The 21,626-nt window shown below is 54.4% G+C and overlaps 1 protein-coding gene across 1 annotated transcript in view; it reads right to left on the bottom strand.

Annotated features, from left to right (window-relative positions):
- CD99L2 (CD99 molecule-like 2) overlaps positions 1–15,988 on the bottom strand; it is a 23,130-nt gene extending 7,142 nt beyond the window's left edge. The window contains exons 1-8 of the mRNA XM_009331394.1: positions 15,913–15,988; positions 9,428–9,493; positions 7,102–7,140; positions 5,542–5,637; positions 4,581–4,655; positions 3,422–3,514; positions 1,137–1,199; positions 1–31 (exon numbers count right to left, since the gene is read on the bottom strand). Coding sequence (XP_009329669.1) covers positions 1–31; positions 1,137–1,199; positions 3,422–3,514; positions 4,581–4,655; positions 5,542–5,637; positions 7,102–7,140; positions 9,428–9,493; positions 15,913–15,988 — 539 coding nt within the window. The remainder of the gene's footprint in view (positions 32–1,136; positions 1,200–3,421; positions 3,515–4,580; positions 4,656–5,541; positions 5,638–7,101; positions 7,141–9,427; positions 9,494–15,912) is intronic.
- Between the last annotated feature and the right edge of the window lie 5,638 nt (positions 15,989–21,626).

Genomic DNA, 21,626 nt, shown 5'->3' with positions numbered 1-21,626 from the left:
CCGTAGTCGCTGTCAGTGTTGCCCCCGGCACCTGCAAGAGACACAAGCCCATCAGCGGCCCCGCGCCCCTCTGCTCCCCCCGCTGCCATACCAGGCAGCCCGGGAGGGAGCAGGCATGCAGGGGAAGGGCGGCAGCACAGCCCCAGGGGCACCCCTGGGCTGGGGGTGAGCGTATGCCCCCGTGGGGTGCAGTGTCTCTGCTGCCCCACACCTCCGCCTGGCTGCCCGGGGTGGCTCGTTGTTGCTTCTCAGAGGGGTCTGAAGCTGCTCCTCTCTCCCACCGTGCGTGCTTGGGGGGAGCCTGGGGGAGAGCACCTGCAGGGGACACCTCTGCCTGCAAAACAGTTAACCTCACCTCCGCCCCGTACTGCTCTCGGTGTAAAGAGCGGATAAATGAAATGTTGTCAGATAGTCACACAGCATACTTGTGCCATCACAGGGACGTGACTGGCTAAGCTCCACGTCAGGGAATCTTCACTTGGCTTGAAGTCTATTTTAACATCACCTTCCCTGCAGAAACTGGGCTGGGAGGAGAAGCTGCTCCTGCTGGAAGCTGCAGTCCTTACCGAGTCACTTGCATCCTGAATTTATGGAAGCAGGTCAGCATTGTATTAATGCCTCTGATGTGGTTTGTCCTCGGCACAGGGATTCATTAAATGTTGATTGGGCTTGTGGTGTTCATCTCTTTACTCAACTGCTGTTAATATTTAATGCTGTGGATCCTTGCAAATGTGCAGGCTTATCCCACTGTTGCTGGTTTTCCTCCTTGTTTCAACCATCGGTGGTCGCATGGTGGAAGGCAAATGAAGGCTTGTGCCCTCTCACGGCACAGGGGCGGGCGTCTGCTTTTGAAGTGGTAGGTGAGATGCGGGTCCCATCTGCCCTGGTGGCAGCTGGAGCTGCAGAGCCTCCACGGGACCAAAAATAAGCAGCTCCAACTGCTGGCACAAGGTGTGACTGTGGAGGCCAAAAACTATGTGTTCCCCTGAGACACCCCCTTTCCCTGCACACACGCCCCTGTCGAGAAGGTGAGCTCTGCTCTGCACAGGGCAGTTTCTAGGAGGTTGGCTAATACAGCGGTTATTGCCCGAGACGCAACTGCTAAAGCAAATGAGCGTGCGTAGCTCACCGCTTACCTTTCTTCTTATCCGGGCTGTAACCGCCATCCACGATGCCGGCCAGGTCGTCGTCTGAAATTGCTTTAAAAATAACAAGAACAAATGGTGGTTGGCGCCCAAGGGGCGACGCGGCCCCATCGGGAGGTAGTGGCCACAGGCTTCCCCGTGGAGACTTGGCACAGGTTTCACGTGTGCTCTGTGGCAGTGGTGGAGCTCGCCCTCTCAACCTGCAAAAGCCAAATTCACCCAGCAAAACACCAAAGCCGCCTTCCTGGGAGGGTGAACGCAGCCAGAGCTGCCTAGAAAATAACATACTGGGGAGAAAATATAGTGCGTGGCTTGCTTGGGATGAGAGGGATCCCAAAAACCGAGTGCCTTTGGATGGGCAGGGCCTGGAAATGGGACTTTTGGGGGATTCTTGGCGGGGTTCACCCGTGAGCATCATCACGCACCCAGGGTGGGACTGCAAACCCCTGCTCCTGGGGAAACGTTTCTTTGCCGGGCAGACAGAGGCTGCTTTATTCATTCAAGTATTTTCTCTAAAACTCTCCATCTATTTTGAAGAGCCGTGTGGGGCTTTCTGTGCAGTAGGGCCCAGAGCAGGGGTTTGCACGCCCATTTAAACCAGTGGCTCCCAGTCAGCCAGCTACTCCATCCCCAGTGAGAACAGGGACCGGTTAATAAGCAATTCTGCTTCTCTCACAATTACCAAATGTTAACAAAAAGTTTAACCCCAAATTATTTTAAGCTCATAAAAGAGGTAATAATTGACTTTAAGTCTAGCTTGAAAGAAATACCCCTGAATCAAAGTTTAAATACTACTGTATTATTATTTTTTAACCAAAATGACTGACATATTTATGAGTTCATGAAACGTTTTGGCTGCTCAGTCTCAGCTGGCAGAGGAGGAGGGAGGAAGAAGCGGTTTGTGTGTGCAGTGGCTGTGCTGCTGGAGACTAGCGTGCCCTTGTCCTGCCTCTGGCGAGCCCCTGGCAGTGCCAGCCTGGCCCAGGGTCCTGCAGGCAGGGAGCTGACTCTCCTCCTTCCCGGAGGGACAGAGCCGCGGGAAGAACTGAGCACTGGCACGGCTCGGTATAGGTGAAAAAGTTATTTCAGACACAGTTGTAGTAGGAATGTTTAATTCGTGCCAGGTAGGTGCAGAGAAACACGGTCTGGGAATCAGCAGCTGAGTGAGCGGAGCTGTTGAATCCCTCGGCTCCAGTCCCAGAGGGAGCCTCGGGGCACAGCAAGGCGCGTGATGGGAGAAGAGACCCAACGCCGAGCCAGCAGAAGGCTCCTTCTCTGATTGTGCGCCTTGGGAAGGGTTATCTTTGCCTTAACAGCCTGGAAGAGACTGTCTTATTCACCAGCTTACCACAAAAAACAGATTTATGGGCTTAGTAATGAGTGTAAAAAGAAAAAAGACCCTGACTATGCCAGAACCGGGAGAGGTCCTGGGCAGTCCAGGGTGCAGCAATGCCGGGGGAATGAGTGTGCTGGTTTGTGAGCGGTGCCACATTCCAGCAGTTCAACGCCTCAACCGTTCCTGCAGGAGTCTGAAACCTCAACAAGCCCAGAATATCAAAGTGCAGACAAGTCACCTAGTTAATACAATCTAATAAAATATCTGACTATTAATTACACGTGTGAGCAGGGTATACAGCCATCCCGACATCAATAAACTAGCCGTGCAAAGTCTGTTTTCTAGCTCAAGTGCTCAAGGGAACAATCCTGGCAGACAAATGATTCATTCACCAGAGTATTTTAGAGATGGAAAAAAAATCTCCCAGCCCATAGCGTATGTTATGCCAGGACTTAAGCCTGCTCTAGATTTATGTCTTGGCAATGACCGCGAACCCCAACAGCACATGCCCTCGGTTAAATAGCTGTCAGGTACAAGGACGAGGGGGAACTTAACACAATCACCGCAATTTAATGGGTCAGAAGAGACCCTGGGAAAGAAACCTGCAGACAGGCAACAGGTCGTTAGGCAGAGCCCCTCTCTGCCAAGGACTGCCGAGGTGGGGGCTCCTTCCCTCCCCACGGCCCCGGAGGAAGGGGCTGCGCTGCCTGCGGAAACATCCCCCTCCTCTGCGCGGGCAGGGCAAGGGCAGCGTGGTGCTGGCTGCAGGCAGGAGCCTCGGACAAGGCAGCGCCTTTGTTTCTCCTTACCCCATCACTCAGCTGGGATGGTGTCTGGCAGTGAGAGCCTGTGCCCGGGAGGGGCCGGGGAGCATCTCCCACAGGTCCCGGGGGACAGCGTGGCTGCTGGCAAGTAGGATGGAGAGGGGAAGTCAACGTACCTTCACCTGGCCTTATGTCCGGCCTCCCACCATCTTTCCCATCGTTCTTATCATCAAGGGCATCAGCCAAGTCAAAATCCATAGGATTCTTTGCTAGAAAACAACACAGGGGTTAGCAGTGCTGGCCACAGGCTGGGGAACTCTGCAATTAATTAATTCATCAAGGAAATGCTCAGCTTTGCCAGGGAAAAGTGCCAGTGAAAGAGATGAAGCCCCCGACACAAACATCTCCCAGTTTCGCTATGCAGCATTGTGGCATCTTCTAAACCCACCCCGTTTCGTGCTCCTGCGCCACTGTGGTGAGAAATGTCGTGTTCTTCCTGCAGAAACAGTCTCATGCCGTGGCTCAAGTGCCAGGTAATTGGATAAATCAAGCCGGGTAGAAAAGGTCAGAGCCAAACCGGTGCTCCCGAGGGCCCAGCGAGCCGCAGTGCCAGGGGTGACGCCTGGGAGGGGAAGGAGGCGGCTGTGCCGCGCTGGCGTGCCGGCTGGAGCAGCCTGCAACTTGATTGCTTGATGTTATTTTCCTCCGTGAGCCGCCCAGCTGGTACCCTGAGCAGCCCGGCTCTGACAGAGCAGCTACTGCCTTCGCTAAACGGCAGCTAAAACCGTGGCACGGAGCCAACCTGAGCTCCTCAGTCCTCCCACCAGCTCGCACCTTAGTTTATTCTGATCTAAAATGGATTATTTATTTTTTTAAGCCTGGGAGCACCTATTGCCAAAACTCTGTCCGAACAGGCAGCAAAGCACCCAGCTGACAGGGTGCCCTGAGCCTGTGTGCCGGGTGTGCCAGTGGAGCCCAGAGCGGCTTGGCTGTGCTGTGCGGTGCGGTGCGGTGCGGTGCTGTGCGGTGCTGTGCTGCACCGCACTGTGCCGGGGAGGACAGCAAGCCCACAGCCTTAAAACAGGCAGAGGAAGGCAAAATGGTCCAGGAGTCAACGAGACCCCCGGGGAAGTGAGTGCAGGGTAATGCCAAGATACCCTGTCCGCCATGTGGTTTTCTATTTTATTTTTTTTTTTCCTAGATGTCTCATGTGAACAAACAAACTAGAGGCTGGAAATACCGGGGCGAGGGGCAGCGCTGCCATCCCGAAGGCTCTGCCTGCGCTGGCAGCAGAGCTGGGGTGAAGTTGCGGGGGGCTGGGGAGCTCACGCTTACCTGGGTTATGCTTGGGAGGGGCCCTCGTAGTTTTTGGCTGCTTGGTGGTGCGGATGACATCCCAAAAGCTGTTGTCTGAAGGGAGGGGAAAAAAAAGAGACGAAAATGATGTTACCATCTCAAACATGCATTCAGACGAACGCTGGGAGGGGAACACCCTCCCTGCAGGGTGACTGGGGCTGCACTGGCATGGTTTGGTGCTCTGGTCTCTCCACAGCTTCAGCTGCCCCTGACACCGGGGGTACCCTCTGCCCGTCAGTGCCCTGGGGATGCTCAAGCCCTCCGTGTGGGTGGTGGGCACCTTCGTAGGGATCCCCTGCGCCGGGGCATGTGTCAGCGGGGCTTGCATTTTGAGAAGGGGACAAGCAGGGCTGCTCGGAAAATCCCTCCCAAACACGCTGCCGGTGGGACGCACGCCACCGTCCGCTCACGGGCACTCTGCCACTGTGAGGGCAGCCCCGCGCCACCCCCACCAGCTACCCACAGCACACAGGAGCAGGAGCAGGACCAGGCGCTGCTGAAACGATACACATAAAGGATGTGCTACTTTGGCGATGAAAACTCCCACCTAATAGCAGCGAACAGCTCCATCCCAGTTAAAACCTTTTACAAATGCTGCTTGGCGAAGCCCCCGATACGGCTCATGCAGGGGGCACGTGGGCAGAGAGGGAGGGAGGATGGCGAAATGCTGGCGCCGACCCTCCTGGCATGTCAGCGAGAGCCTGGAGCATCTCCTCTGCCGGCTCCACTATGACAGCAGGGAAGGAGGAGGTGGTCACCTTTTAAAGTCACCTGTTGGTGGTCACCAAAACTTGCCAGACCGCATCTGTCAACGCCTGATCTCAGCCTCCTGGCTGCGGGCATGGCTCCCGGTTACCTCAGGGAGCGTTTTCCCCCATCTGGAGCCCTGAAGGTGAGCACATGAGTACCCTCCCCGAGGTGTGGGGGAGCTCTGCGCTACCTGGCTTCCCCGGCCTGGGGAAGGGCTTCGGAGTCGGCTTGGCTGGTTTGGTGGTAGTCTCCAGAGGGGTGTCAAAGTCATCAGCCAAATCAAAGCCTGTTGCAGGAGAGAAGGGATCGTTAAAACCCCCATCGTTTGTGGGGACGGTGCGAGGCTTTCGGCACGCACCCCCCACGCGGCAGCTCTGTGGGTGCTGTGCAAGTGACGTTGCACCATTGCCAGAGGCCACCAGCGCCCAAGTCAGCGTGGAGCTGAAAAGGGCGTCCAGCTGCTCTGCTACTCAATCGCAACCGTACTGCAGAGCCTTCAGATCAGCCTGGCCATCATTTAACTCTCCCCATCCAAGCTGTGGCTTGCCGCCCACCCCCAGCCTGAGTGACCCCAAAATAATGTGTTTTGGGGGGAGCCCTGCCGGTGTCCTGCGGCATCTCCCGAGGCAGAGGCTGCAGATGAGAAGGTGCTGCGGGGATTGAGCCAGTGGCTGGGACCTGCTCTGCTCCCTGCACAGCTGCCCACGAGTGACCCTGGGCTGAGAGGAGCATGCATGGGAGATGGGGCCAGGGCACAGGAACCCGTCGTAGGAGGCCCCTGGTGCCATCACTCATCCAAAGAGCACTCCCTGGGGAAGAAGAAACTTGCTGAGACGAATCCTTGGCCTCGGCATGCATACATTTCCCAGGGAGAGTTTATTGGATCAAACTGCCTCTCATTCGGGCTGCGATCCAAATGACAAAGCCCTGCGCGTGCTTCTGGCACTTGGCTTTTCTTGTTCCTAGCAAAGACCATGGTGGCCAAGGAGCTGGACAGTTGGATTTGCTTAAATTTGTGCCAAGATCCTGATGCAGGGGCAAGCAGGTTCACTTCTGAGCACTCCCCCGCTGCAGTTTATTTCAGGCTCCTCTGGCGGGGTTGAGCAACCCTCAGCTCTTGTGACCGCACTATATTTAAGTAGGTATTTTTGGCCAGAGAAGCTGCTGGCGATGAAACTCGGGTGAATTTAAGGGAGCTTCCTCAACCAGGGCAGATGTTGTGGAGCCGGCCAGTCAGCACATCTGACAGGCACAAACAGTCGGAGAGACATTTTTGCCTGGATGGGGAAATGTCACCAGGCTGGGCCTTTCTGTGGAGGTCAGGGATATCTTGGAGTAAAAAAAGGAAGGAATATACCCTCTGGGATCCCTCCTGGAAGGAAAGCTAGTAGGTGCCACGCAGCCAGAAACAAAAGCCCTTGTGTAACTGAGTGGTGATTTGTGTCTTTTCCATTAGGATACTGCAAAGTGTGCGAAATTCAGCCTTGGCCATAAACGCTCCACTGTCACTCACCTTCAGCATGGACAGAAATATCAATATTGCATTTACTTCGGCCGTACAGGAGAAGCACACATATGCACACCGGCACCAGCTTTCTTACGGGCAAGCGAAGGCATCCCAAAGCCTCTGCTAAGGCAGCAGCACCCAGCCGCACACGTGCAGCCGGCGGGGGGACTCGCACGGTTCAAACCCCCATGGGAAGCAAACCCCGCACTGTGCTTAAATGATGTGCACGCAAGGAGGTCTCACCTGTCCCACCTGCCGGCTTTCTGGGGCCCTTGGGAGTGGCTGTGACAAAACAGACAGGGAGGAGAATGTTAGTCATGGGCACCACCGAAAACGTGTCACTTCTGGTTCGAGAATAAATGGCAAAGATTTCACCACGAGCTTTCCAGCTGACCGTCGTTGGTTTGTACTTGTAACCTCGTAGCCCAGAGCCACGAAACCCCCACGCGCACGGCGCATGGCCACAGGGAGCGGGACTGCCTGTGTGCGAGGGCGAGTGGCTGCAGCCCCGTGCAGGATTGAGCCCAGAGCTCTGCGGGGCACCAGCTGTGTCTGGGGCTGAACGCTGCCCCGGTGCAGGCCAGCATCCCGCCAAGCGAAAAGCAGAGGGCTGTAATAAACTGCTCCGAATTAAGACTCCCGGAGACGGCAACAAACAGAGCAAGGACAGATACTGTACAGAACAGCGTGGAAAACAAGAGTATGCTGCCAATGTTTTGCTGTCCCCTGCCTGGTCGGTTAGTTAAATGACAGATAATTTCCAGTGCTGCATTATGTACGGGAGGTTCCCTGTCAGCTGGAGGAATTTTGGTGACACCCCGATGCTCAGATCCCAGCTCCCCTGCCCGCTCCTGGGCTAAAACAAGCTACAGTCAGCCTTCGGGGGGGGTATTTTTTTCACCCCCTGTAAACAACTATCTATTAATAGTGGCTAGCATTACCAAGTATATGAATAAATTATGAGCAAGAGTTGTGGCTGCTCTATTCCCATTAATTTCCATTTGCGCTTCTGAATACCGGAGTGCTTCTGCTGGGCTTCATTTCCAGTGTGCCAGTACGGTTTGATGTGACCCGACTCCAGACCCTTTGTTTGCTTTTATTCCGGGGCTGATGTGATGAAGTCCAGAGCGGGATGCAGCAGCTGGGGGAGGCTGTGGGGACAGCATTGCCTCTTCCCCCCCTCGCAGCTGGGACTCCAGCCTGGGGAAACGCTGCTTTCCCTCTGCATGAGGTAGCCATTAGGCGTTTCTAACCATGTCTCCACATACTGTATTAAAGGGCTTGCAAAATCCTAGATGAGATCCCTGAGACCCATGACCAAGTCTGATCCCACATAGTCTATCCTATCCCCTTTTTTTTCCGCAGGAGAGATGCATGGAGCATCCTCACTCTTTATTCCACGTAAGCTCCAACATAACACAGACCAAGTGTCTGTGTGTTGTTAGAATATAAAGTAAGAGGTTTCGAAGCCTGTTACAGCTTTCACTTAAACACTTGTAGGTGTATTTTGTGCGATCACAGGGGCCAGCATCGCTCGCAGAGCGCTCCCTGCTAGCGTCCGGCCGGGCGCTGCGTCTGGGGATGGTCACCAGGAACCACACGGGAAGGGATGGGCAGCGAGGGGTCCTGGGCGCTAGCATTTGCAACTCCGCTGCTGCGCCTCCGTGGCCGGACAGTGAAGGGGAGCTGCCAACGTGTCCAGGTGCAGACCTGGCTTGGGCTCAGCCCTCGGCGCTGGGTGGAGGCCTGCGACGTGCCCCTGGAAGGGAGACGAGCCTCCTCCCATCAGCTGCTGTGCTGGCGGTTAGGTTATCTCTTTTGGATGTAAAATGAGAGCTGCTCCACCGAATTTCCTCCACCCAGGGTGGTGCAAACCCCTCGCCAGCCCCCTGACCTTGCCGCTGTTTCTGCCAGGCCTGAGGCTGAGCTCTGCCAGGCACCGCTGTCCCCTCAGTGACACAGCCCAGCCCCAGCTTACATAGAACTTATATAGTTCAAAGCCAAATATTAAATATCAGCATGCCAGCAGCAAGGCACCCCCTTCAGAAATGAGTTTCTTTTAACTGACGGGTTACACTTGAAATTAAGCGAAGCAAAGGAACAACCCAACATGCCGTTTGCTTTCCTCAAGCACCGTGTTGCAGCGGGACCAGGGAAGGACCCGGCGCTGCCCCTGCCCGGCCGGGCTCAGCAGGTTGCCCTCACCGGCAGCTAATGCATTATCTTCCAGGCAAACAGGGGCATGTTTGATGGTAGGTGTTACTAACGCAGGCAAGGAAGCCAAAAAGATGTGGTCAGTGCTGTCGCTACATCAAAGCACTGGTGTGCCTCTGCGGTTTGCTCACGGGAATCAGAAAGCGAAGGGCACAAGATCAGCAACCAGCTTCTCCAGGACTACCTCCAGACCCACGTGTTGGCAAGCCTGGACACCGCATCTCCCCGGGCAGACGATGAGGTAGCCCATATCCTCCACCACCCTCCCACCGGCATCAGATCCCAAAGAACAAATTGCATCTATTGACATCTATTTGTTTTCTCCTCTTTAAAAGAATAAATAAATGTGACTTACGTCGCTTGGTGCTGAGGTCATACAGGGCATCTTCTAGGTTGAAGTCATCTGGGTTGTCGCCATGACCTGGAGACAAAGAATCTGCACTGGTTGTACTCGCTCCGCACAAAGTAAACCGCCGTTAAATACAGTGCGGCTAGACTCGTTTGCTCAAATTGCTTTAGTTTTTAGAGGTCTTTCTGCTTTTTTCTGAACCTGACCCGTCACCAGTGATGAGGAAGACATCAGCCTTCTCCAAATGCTGTGACTGTTAAATTGCAGAGCAGTCATCTCTGGATTTTCCACTTGTCTGCCCTAATGGATGCTATGCTTAAATTTGTCAAGGGGAGCCTACCAATTCATCTCTTGAGCTGCCACTCATCTGTGGCTGTGCTCACGATTATACGTTTGCTAAACACCATGAAAACATTGGGACAGCGCAGACAAATTCAGTGAAAAACAAAAAAGCCCTATGCACCTCTTCTTCACAAGCGCCTTCCAACATCAAAGGCTTCGTATGAAAATGCTGCTGCTGGCTGCCAAGCACAACTTAGCATTTCAGAGACCGCCTGCATCATTCTGCCTTGGTAATGCATACCAGGACCAAACCCCCGTCCCAGGGATACCCCTGACAGGCACAGGCAGATTTTTTTGTTAGAGATGCCTCACCACAACTCCAGTCACTTTATAATATCCCGGGGATAACTCGGCGCTATGCCGTGTTCTCCTGTGATAGGGCCAGCTAATCCTTCCTTTCTCCATCTTTTTTTGCATTGCGTTAATTACTGTTGACTTACCCTAGTTCTGAATGTATTTGTCTTGATAAATTCATGCTTTTACATCTCAGAGCATGCTGAGTAATTAATATCCTTTGGGTTTGCTAAGTACTGCAGCACTGCAAGAGAACATTAAAATGGCTTTCCTCTTATTCCTACTGCTAAATGGATTTAGCTATTGCCACCTGAGCTCCAGCGTGCTTCATGAATAAATTTAAAGCTTTACTGACAAGGACAATAACAACGGGAAGGCACCAGTCCATCAGAAAGCAGGTATCAGCATTTTGGTGAAAAACTTCTACCGAGAGTGGTCACTAAGTACTGCAACACCTCCAGCTCCGGTTTCACTTACTCACACATCACATCTCATTTCATTTGCCGTCTATTTAAATGTACACTCAGCAAACCTGAGGGTGATTTAAATGCAGGGTCTATGGCTGGAAAGTTGCTATGGGCTTCTCTCCCCTGGCAAAGCGCTCGGCGTTAAGCTACGGCTGGGGGTGTGTGTGTGTAAGTAATACACGTCCCAGCTCACGGCTGCGTTTCTCATTGAGATGAAGGATGCCAGCGCTCCCCCTGTGAGCCCAGAGGAACGGCCGGCAGCGGGCGATGCCCCATTGCAGGTGGAGCCCAGTTACCACCGTGTGAAATCTGCGGAGCGAGGCATGCGGACGAGCCCCTTGCTCAGCACAGCAGCGTGGCAGGGCTGTGCTTGGCACCTTCAGCCTCCCTGCACGCCCCTCCACTCCCTTCCCAAAATATTTGCCTCTTGGGCCTTATTGCTGGCAAAATACTGGCACCGTGAGACAGGTGATGCTTTCGTGCTCTGACAGCCCAGATGAAGCCGCAGGGTTATCAAGTGGTCTGTCAGTGCAAAGGAGCTAAGTAAGGACCATGCAAGACCATCCACGGCGCCGAAAAAACACCTGCCCAGCTCTAGCACTTGCACAGGGTGCTGCCGAACCACCAGCATGTCCCTGCTGAGACCCCACAAGCTCATTACTGCTGTGGCCAACTGTCCCAAGCTTGCTACTCCGGCAATTTCATGCAGGCTCCCTTTCCCAGCATGGCTTTTTCCCCAGCCTTTACTGGATTTTTCAGGAACCGCTGGGTCTCCTTCATTCTTGTCTTTCTATTTTAAACTGTGTTTAAAAAAAGGTGGAAGGGGAAAACCGCGGCGTGTCTCTGGCGGGATGAGAAGCGCTACAAACCCGACCGGGGGAAACGCGTCATCGCCATGTTTCATTTCGGTTCCCCATCTCTGTGGTGAGCAGGCAGGAGGGATATGGTGGCAGCACCAAGACTCGCATTGGTATGCTAGGAGCCATCCCTTCCCTCTCCCCCCGCTCCCTCTGCTCTCTGTGATTAAGTAAATGTTAAGGGCGCTGATTTGCTGCACGCCGAGCCCTGCTGTTAGCGCATCCTCCCCGTGCTTCACCTTGACACAGGAGCCCAAATACAGAGTGAGGGGGGAGTGGGCAGCCCTGGGGGTGCGTGCAGCTGACTCGCTCTTCTGCTGAAGGGCTACGGGGTTCCTGGGCCTGCACGGAGATGCCCCCCTAGCGGGGCCACGGGCCCTGCAGGGAATGAGTGCCCCCAAAAACGGGCTCCCCCCTGCCTGGCTTGGGGGGGGCTCTCCGGACCCGCCAGCCACTTACACCTCCCCACATTTGGTGACAGCTCCCCTTGGCATCTCTCACCACAGGACGAGGGGAGGGTGCCACTTCCAAAATCAGCCTCCAAGAGCCAGCTGGCACACCAGTGGGTTCGGGGGGGTGAAAGGTGCTCAGGGCCCTCCATCCTTGCGGGGCTGATATAGAACAGCAACCGCTAACGTGTCCTGGGCTGCAACCATCCAGGGGGAATACCCCCCACCGGGGAGAGGCGTGCACGCAGCCTGCGTGAAGGTTAGGAAGTGTTGAAGCACTGAATCATCCGGTAAAACCTTCTCTAGGAGCTGCGGCGCTTGGCACAGTCCGTTTCCCAGGGCTTTCCCACTGCTGCCCACAGCAAACCGAGATCCTTCTCCAGGGCAATTTAAACCCAGGAATCCCCTAGGCATTGGCAAGGACTAATAACAGATTGCCAGTTAACTGAAGCTGACAACATCTTTATTTCATGCAAAGGGTGTTATAGAGACGTATTACACCTTTTATGGATCAATAACCGAGCACTGCTGTCAAAGGCATGCAAACTTGCCTGCTCACTCCGACAGATAAGAGCTGAATGCTCTTCTCCTCATTCTTTTATTCAGTTACTAAGCAGTAACAAACCCAGCACTTCACAGCCAGACGTTTAAAACCCAACCAGCACTTGGTATGCGTGTTTACCTTGCAAACACAGTTTTTCGGGAGGCAGTGCCGCTGCTCCCTGCACTGTCTCATGCAAAACCCTTTGCTCCTGGGGCCCTGGTCCTGCTTCGCTATCGGCGGAGCAGCGGGTCTCCCGGGCTCCCAAAGCTCATTCTCTGATGGGAACCCAAGCACAGCACAGAGTATCTTTACGTTAAGGGTTTATACTCTCCAGGAGAAGCTGGGGCACGTTCCTACGTACCACAGCTCACAAGCAGCCCGCTGCTGAGGTCTTTTTCTGTAATGCATGCTCAGCAGTCGAGGTCCTGCACACCCTGACGTTTCACCTCCCCTGTAGGATGTACCCACGCTGCCTGCAACCTGTTACAGGACTGTAAAACCACTGATACGCAAAACCATCCTCTGCTGGTTGCTCGGTGTCAGGGAGCAGTACGGGATCTTCGCCGGGGTTGATGACCAGACTAGTTTGTTTTTTTTTTTTTTTTCCCCACCCTTGCACTGGGTCCTTGGCAGGACTCTTGTCCCTGGCTGCTGGGAGCAAACGCACACCCCCAGGGGCTGGCCCTGTGCGCCAGCCGGCCGAGGAGCGGTTGCGTACTGGCGCTGCATGGCGCTGGAGAATCCGTGGGACTGCAGGTCTATGGCGGGGGGAGAAACAGGCAAACAAGACATGTTTTCCATATTTTTCTTTAATATGATAATAAAAAGAAACCGAGCTGGGACATCTTGTGGTCCCTCAACACCAGAATGGGGAGGTGGGGGGACCCCAAGGCTGCAGCTGCGCTGGATGGAGGCTGTAAAACAGAGGTGAGAGTTATGGTCAAGCTGGTGCTGCAGGTTCCCTGCCTCTCGCTGAGGACCCTTGCCTTGCCGGGAGTATTTTTAATCAGAGCTAGCTGCTCTTTGAAGGTAGAAGGGTTTTGTGCCTTAATGTATTCTCTCCTCATTATTTTCTGTAGCAGGCAGCTCAAACGCACAATTGTACTCGTCAGCTTTTTAGTTTTTACAATTATATATATATTCTAATTAAGCCCCACTGTTTGACAAACCTTGAATTACAGTATCATAATTCACACCCAGTATTTGCTAGGCCGTCTGCAGCACTCGGAGTTAAGGTGTACTCCATTTTTAGCGCCAGCCCACGGATCTCTTTGTGCAATATATCTGTGTTTAGCTTCCCTGGGAATTGAGAGCCCACGACGGTACGAGATTGACAGCCCGGGAGATTACGGGAGAATGCAAAGCAGGTACAAGGGCAGTGGAAAGTAATTCAAACTGCCTGACTTGTATGCATCTACCTTAGGAGCAGTGCGGCGGGCAGCAGGTGGGAGAGCAGGAGGAAAGCGCGTGCCAAGGTAACTGAAAGCACCAGGGTCTCCCCAGCGACAAACCTCGAGCCTTTTTGGCTCTGAGTTACGGTGTCGGCACATGCAGGTGGTTCCCTGTGCAGGGCACCCACGGCTGCACTGGCACCTCTGGGCAGGGTGCTGGGGATGGAGGGTTTTTGGGTGCAGGGCCGTATCGTGCTGCTGGTGCTGGACTGGATCCTCGCAGCGGTGTTTCCTGCTGTCTCAGCAAAGATACGGGCCCAAAGGTCTGCGGGGGGCAAATGGCTGCTGCAACCTCTGCAGCAGCTGGGGTGCCTCTGGCAGCACCGGGGGTCCCCAGGGACCTCTCCTGGAGCAGGCAATGGCACGCCGCCACCGGCCAGAGCAGTGATCCCAGTCAGCACAGACCAGAGCTTCAGGCTCGCCAATGCTCTCCACCACCACTGCCTGGGCGCTGGCCCCAGCCACCTGCCAAACACGTGGGAAATTTACTTGCCAGTGCCAAGTTGCTTGCAAATCTTGAGTTCTTGCTGACTGCTAAGACCAAAGCACAGTTCTGTGCGTGTACGGAGAGCAGAGCTCCTCAGAGCTGGGGTGTTATGGAGCAGCGCTGGCGGGCCAGGCGGGTAAGGACAGCTTCATTGCAGCTGCACTTGTCTCCAGAGACGTGCCCAGGCTGTCTCCTGAACACAGACCTCCTCCTGAAGTCAGTTCTGCCTTGAAAAGCAGACTCCGAACTTCCGCCAGCTCCTCGGCCGCTGCGAGGGAAGACAGACTGCCCAGGGACATGCCCCTGCACAAACATCCCTGTCGGCAGCCCGTCGGGATGAGGGGAGACAGGGCTCTGCCGGGAAGCGAAGTACGGGAGAAACTCAGCCCCCTGCACACGTCGCGGCAGCAGGACTGACGGGCTGATGCCAGGGGTACGTCGCCCCGGTCCGGGGCACAGCCAGCTGAGAGCGGTGGGACACAGCTCCCCAGCTGGGATGGCCCCCGCTCCTCGCAGGGGACGAGGTAGCGCTGCCGTCCTCGTTCTCCATTCCCAGCAAAACATTTTGATTTCCAGAAGTACTAATCAAAATCACTCTTGATTATGGCAAAAACAATCTCTGCTGAATTTTTTTTTTTTTAATGCAATTAACAAGGGTATATGGTAATTCCAAGCAATCTTGCTCTTGAGATTAAAGGAAAGCCTGCCAGGAAGCACATGAATAAAGCTTTAAGATGAGAATTTGCATAATGAAGACTTTCTCTTTGTCGAGGGACTAATGGTGGTTATGTTTGAAACCTATTAACGGAAATGCCTAGAAGCCCCGCTAAAGCCAGCACACTGCCGCCATGACACACGCAGGCTCCGTCACCCCCGCTGCCCTCCGTGCCGCTGGCTCCCTGCCGCGAACCTCAGCTCCACAACACCCCCAGTTTTGCCCTTTCCTTGGGCCGCCCAAGCAGCGGGGTGAGCTGGACTTGGCCAGGCATGCCGGATGGGGCAGGACGGGCAGCGCGGCCCCTGCACGAGCACTGCTGTCCGCAGCTCAGGGCATCGCACCTAGTTTTGGGTTTTTAAGCCACAGGATAATTCTGCATTTCTGTGCGCCAGGGCAGCCAGACGAGAAGCAGATGTCTGTTGCAATTTGATTTCAAGGCTTACTAGGAATAATTTAAATTATTCGGCAGCAGCACCCGATGTACTTGGCACCCAGCAAGAGCGATGGAGGTGGCGAGGAAAACAGGACCAGCAAAACCAGCCTGCATCTGGTGGGCTCCAGGCTCCTTCTCAGCAGACACTGTTAGCACCACGATGTGGGGCCGGGCCAGAAAGGCCACCGTCCTAGTGAGCAGAAGAAGGCAAGCCCTTGCTGGGAACTGCCCCGCCAGGCGCTGAACGCTTGAGGGATGGCAGTGCCTATCTGCCCTGCGCCATGCCAAGGGCTGCCCAAAGGTCCGAACGCATCTTCTCCCCACCTCGGGCGGAAGGACAGACCTCCAGGTTGCTCCCAAAACACCCGAAGAAGCAGCGCTGCCCTGCACGCCCCGTGGTATCCCACAGCCCCGGGCAGCAACCGGCAGCTCCGCCTCCACAGCCGCACCAGGAGCTGCCGGCAGGTCACTCTGCAGAGACCAGACAAAAAACACATCGGGGAGGAGTTTCTCATCGGCTGCCATCTCGCGCAGCCTTTCTCACTCCTCCACAGCAAGATTTAAAACCCCAGAGGGAAGCGCCCTCGTGTCCTCTTTCCCAACAGCCTCATCTGGTAACCAGCTCACAGAGAGCCTGCAGTATTTACCAGGTGCGCCTGCACAGAGGCTGCAAGGAAACCTCAAAAGCTGCTGGCCTCTTCCTCCTGAATTTTGGCATACGAGAAGAGGGCCTGCTCCAGGCCTGTCTGCAGGAGGATGAGCTTTGCCACCAGGCTGCTCTTCCTGCAGCGCTGTCCTTGGAGCAGTGACAGCTCCCACCACCAAACCCACCAGCCTCCACTGCCAAACCCACCAGCCTCCACCCCCAAACCCACCCAGCCTTCATCACCAAACCTACCAGCCTCCATGACCACCCAGCTGGCTCCTGAAGGGGCAGAAAACACCCTCAAATGCAGAGGCGTTTCTTCATGCTAAACTCTCGTCCCAACTTTCTCCTTCTTCCCAACGTTTCTCTTTCACCTGCTCTCAGTCCCACTGACTCAAACCGGTGGTGATTACTGTATTTGCATGTTTTATTAAAAAAATGAGATGAGAAAGGCTATTAGCGGAGTGGCTCCGTTGCTGCCAGTTGATTTTGCTTTTCAAACCAGCGCGGGGCTGCCAGCTCGGAGGCTGCAGGAGTGTGGCAAGGGGGTCTTTCTCCACACACTTGGGGACTGAGACGCAAATGAGCAAATTTGCTGTCGGAGGGCAACAAAGTGTTTCCATGCGTTTCACTGCTCTGCCGGTGTCGGCGTGTCGCCGTGTTAAAGCTGCAAGCGGGAGGGGGCTGCAAGCGCCAGCTGGCCCTGAGAGGCCACGGCTCTGCCAGAGACGGCCTAATCCTGGGGGTGACGTACCGAGTGCCCGTGGGCAGCCACACAACATCTGTTTCGGGAAGTGGGAGGGTGCCCAGCAAGGCACCCATGCAAGGTTGGAGGGGGGAAGCGAGGGGCCTGTGCCATGCATCGCATCGCATCGCCCCCGCTCGCATCGCATCGGCCGCTGCCACACAATGTGACAGGTTGCTGTAACAGCAGCGAGGCCATGGAGGAACCCCGCTGCCAGGGGGACTGTCCCGTCCCTGCAGGCTGGCAGGGCGCCGGCTGCAGCCCCGGTGCTTGCGGCACAGCGAAGGGCCCTTGTGTCTCCTTTAATGCGATACCCACCCCACTCTTTGGGGACAACCCCAAGGAGGAGTATGGCTGCACAGCGCCATAAACTACATCACCCCCAGTGTCAAGCTCAGTGCAGGGACCACCGAGGGTTTGATCTGCTGAATGAAAGTGTCTGGCCCCCGGAAGGCTGCAAACCCTCAGGCTGGGCTGGAGCCCTCAGCTCTGTGGGAGACCAGCAGCTCCCCGACCCGCTCGTGCACCCCAGGCTCCCCAAAAGCACTGGCCAGAGCAGTACCCACCACCACGGACAGACAAACACCTCCGGGTGCCGGCAGCAACCCTCGACAGCTCAGAGTGAAAAGCAAAGCCCCGTCAAGGGCAGCGCTACCGGAGCTAGGAAAGGCTTCACACTGGGGGTTCCCACGGGATGCCTTGGACCTGCAGACGCTGACTGGGTCTGCCCCATCTCTGGCTCCATGGCATCGTCCTCTTTCTGACCCCACGTGAAACAAACATTTCACCAGGTCTTCTTCCACCCCAGCATGGTCAGAAAGCAGGCAGCCCATAGCAATACAAGATGCCAATCAAAACGGTTTTCTTCAGTATCGGCACTCAGAGCTTTCAAGGTTTCCAAGGCTCTCCGACATCTCTGCACATAGAGCGGGTGACGTTTTCTAAGCAACTTTAATAAGATAATCGTTCTTTGAGGTTTGTATCAAAGAGGTCTCTGCTGCAGCATTGCCAAAACCTGCTTTCAATTAGTCCCAGACCAATTGCATCAGGAGCAAAAGGCTGGAAAGTTTTCAGCACAAGTATTTAAGGTTCCTCCCTTTCTGGGGAGTGCCTGAGCCCAGCTGTACCTGTGATGAGGGTGGGATGATGCCCAGCTTTCTGTGCCTGGGTTGGGTATAGGGATATTGTGGCCAAGGGCTGGGGGAGCTCAGCCTGTCCCAGCCCTCCCTGGAGCTCTGCCACTGAGCCTAGAAAGCAAATCTCTGACCCTCCTTGGGACTCTGGGGAAATGCCCCAGGTAACCCTCAATAATTCAAAGGGGCATCTGATGGGAAAGGGAGTTGTTTCTTCTTTTCACTCTTTTGCCGTTTGTTTGGTTTAATTTTTTTTTTTTAAGGAAGAAATATTTATTATACCTAAAGGGGGAAAGGATGTGAATGGCATCATTTTTTTATTCCCTGACCCCAACCACTTTGCAAGTGGCAGGGGGGAATTTAGCACTGACCCTACTGTACAGGTTAGGGAATGGTTTAAGGTGACTTTCTCAGGTCATGGAAGAACCAACAGTGTCAGTCAGGACTTGGGTTTGTCCCCCTCCAGATGCAGTGTGCAGGGGTCTGCTGGAGAACTGGATTACTGCTCCTGCAGCAAGGGAAGAGATGTGGGGTGCTGTGACCCTGCTCCTGGGCAGGCGCCAGCCTGGTTTCCCCGCAACGGAGGGCAGATGGCCATGGCCCGGTGTGGCGATGCCGAGAGCCAGCCCTGCCATGGAAAAGCAGGCCGGGAACAGGAGGCAGGATCTGAGCTGAAACCGCTTTGGGGACAGCCTTGGCACCACCTGTGTCCAGGTGCGCTGCCCCTGGCCTTTGCCCAGCCCAGCCTCACCAGGCGTAGGGTGGGAAAGACAAACCCCAACTCACTCGGTTCGTGATCTCTAATGAGGGTCAGAAAACACAGCAAGTTCCTTTCCCTCCTATGACTGTGGGTGCAGGGCTGAGAATCGGGGTGCTTTAATGTTTTCCTGCATGCTGTCCACTCAGAAACATTATGAGGTATGTTCGCATTAGCCACTTGATTTCTGCTTACACGTTAACTAATGACTACAAATTTGCCTAGGGCCAAAGACGCCAGTTTATCAACCAGACAACAAATTGTGGCATGAAAGCATTTTGTTCATAACCCAGCACGGAACAACTGATGACAAAGCCAGCGATGCAGGAGCCCAAAGAAAACCATAGCAGGAGATTAAATGCTTATCACCTGATTCCCGATGGAAAGAGATTGCTCTCATCAGATAAAGATCAAGAGAAGATGCTGTAGTTAAAAGTAGGTAAATAGGGAATTACACGGTAGAAATGCTGGTTCATCACTTGAGATGTGCTGCTCCTGTCGTACTGCGCTATTTAAAATCGGAAGCGGAGCGGTAGTGGAAACGAAGACTTGGGTGATGCTGACAGATGGAGCGAGGCCCTGGGAGAACGTGGGGGGTTACAGCCCTTTCCTCTGGCTGAAGGCATTTGTCTGCCCCGTCAGCACAGACTGCAATGCAGGGCTCCTGCCTGGCTGCTGCGGCGGCACAGCGCCTGCAACTGCCTGCTTGCCTTTCCACAGCACCTCACCGTGCAAATATTGGGTATCTGGATCGGGATGGGGAGTTGTTTAGAATCCAGCCTCTGCTGCTCGCTGTCTGCACCCTCCTCACACCAGGTGCGCTGGGATGGGCCGCGCTCCCGCTCCCCCCTGCTTTGGGCAAGGTGCCTCCGCCGCTCCCAGGAGCATCGCAGACCCAGGCGGTGCTGCCAAGGGACAGCACCGTCCTGATGCGGGAAGGGTCTTCCAGCATGGAGAAACAACAGGGTGGGGGGCTGCACCCCCCCAAGTAGGAAGCAGCAGCAGAGATCTGCTGGAGGTGATTTTGAGCAGGTGGTGCAGGAACGGGCAGTGATTTTTAACCACTGGCCGTGGCCAGCTGGGCCAGGCCACCCCCACCCAGCCCGGCAGCTGTAAGACCACCCCTCTTGGCTCACCCATGGCAAGGGAAGCTGCTGGTCGAGCCTGCGGTGGGACGCCGTGCCACATCCCTCAGCCTTTTGCACCAGCTCATTTTCAATAAGGTGGGTTTGGCTCCTTGCTTTCATAGAGGAGTTTGGAGAAGTCCCCTGGGAAGCGGAGTTCAGGGTGTGCATCCGCTCCCTGCTGCCTCCCGTGCCCAGCACAGGCTGCATCTGCAACTGGGGAGGTAAAGCCAGCTTTACCCAGAGCCTGCCTCCCGCGTCCGGCTGGCGAGCACCCGCTGTGTTCCCATCACCTCCCAAATGTGCTACTAGGAGACAAAAGCACAGTCCTGTTATGCAGGTGGGAAAGGTCTGCTGAAATACTTCTGCCAGGGGAAAAAAGTGTTTCTGTTAAGTCAATGACAAATTATCAGGATAAATTCTGAAGGTTTTTGTTACAGAATTTCATGGGGTTTTTGAAAAATTATTTCATGAATGTAATTTAAAATGTCATTTTTTAAGTCACGAAAGACAGCTGTTTAATCCTGAGATAAAACATTTCTCTAGATGAAGGACATGCACAGTTTTGCCTCCCATCACTAGGGGAACAGCTACCTTTATAACCAGAGTACCATTTACTATTGATGTGGCATGAAATAATTTAAACATAAAAATAGGAGCTCACTGAGTTCAAAGAGAGATCCACCAACAGGTCTCTTGCTCTCTCTGACCCTACTTGTGGAAAAATAGCACCAACACTTACAAAACCAACAGTTTGTAAACTGTTATTTTAATTTAAGTGTTATGGCACTGAGATTTCCTCTGCAAAAGTATCTAAATCATTCACTCAGTTAAGACCATCATTACAAAAGAGAAAGCAGGAATATACCTTTTTTTTCAAACATATGCTCTAAGCTCACTGAAAAATGCTCTATTTTCTGCATGAGGCCGAAGACATGTATTGGGATCTGCGTGCATTTTTAAAAACACACATGGGCACAAAGCTTAGTGCTGCCCTATGGATTTTTGGAAATAACAAATTCTGGTTTCCTGGCAAATAATTACACACAAACTGCATGGCATCCGCTCAGTGCCTCTGACAGTGTGTGAGACAGTCTGTCACCAGCAGCAGTAGCTGATGCCCAGTGAGCAGGGCCAGGCTGAACACCCGCCCCAGCTGAAGCACCTGGGTTAGAAACCAGCCTGTTTCTGGGTCAGAAAGCGGGGCTTTGCCTGGGGGCGAGGGGGACGCTCCGGGCAGGTGCGCACCAGCTGGAAGCATTGCCTTGGATGGGTTGGTTTTGGGGGGCGGCAACCTCTTCAGCCCAGCGTTGTGTTAGGGTCAGATTGCATGGGGATTTCTCTGGCCAGAAGAACTTCCAGGGTGGGAAAATGTGCTGGGCAAGGGGGAAGTTTCACCAATTCTTGGTCTTTCTACCTCTTCACGGCACGAGAGCATACCCTGGGGTATGCTTGGGCTCTGTAGTGAAAATTATGCAAATCTCTGAGAGAAATGCTATGTACGGGATGGCAGGATGGGACCCAGGGAGGTTTTTGCTCCAAATGAGGTACATGGGGTCTGGCATTAGCTTCACTCAGACCGTATTGTCTGGAAAGATGACCCAAGTCCTGCAGTAGCCGGGACACCTGAAAGGAGGTGGCTGGTCATCACGGAGACGCGTGCTCCACCAAGCTGCTTGCTTTCATCTCATATAGGTCATACAGAGATCTGATATAAAGAGACTTTTCCCTAAGCTCCTACCCCTAAAAGCACACGTT

Source organism: Pygoscelis adeliae, unplaced genomic scaffold, assembly GCF_000699105.1.
Source record: "Pygoscelis adeliae isolate BGI_AS28 unplaced genomic scaffold, ASM69910v1 Scaffold100, whole genome shotgun sequence".
Lineage (NCBI taxonomy): Eukaryota > Metazoa > Chordata > Aves > Sphenisciformes > Spheniscidae > Pygoscelis > Pygoscelis adeliae.
This window is presented reverse-complemented; position numbering and strand designations above follow the sequence as displayed.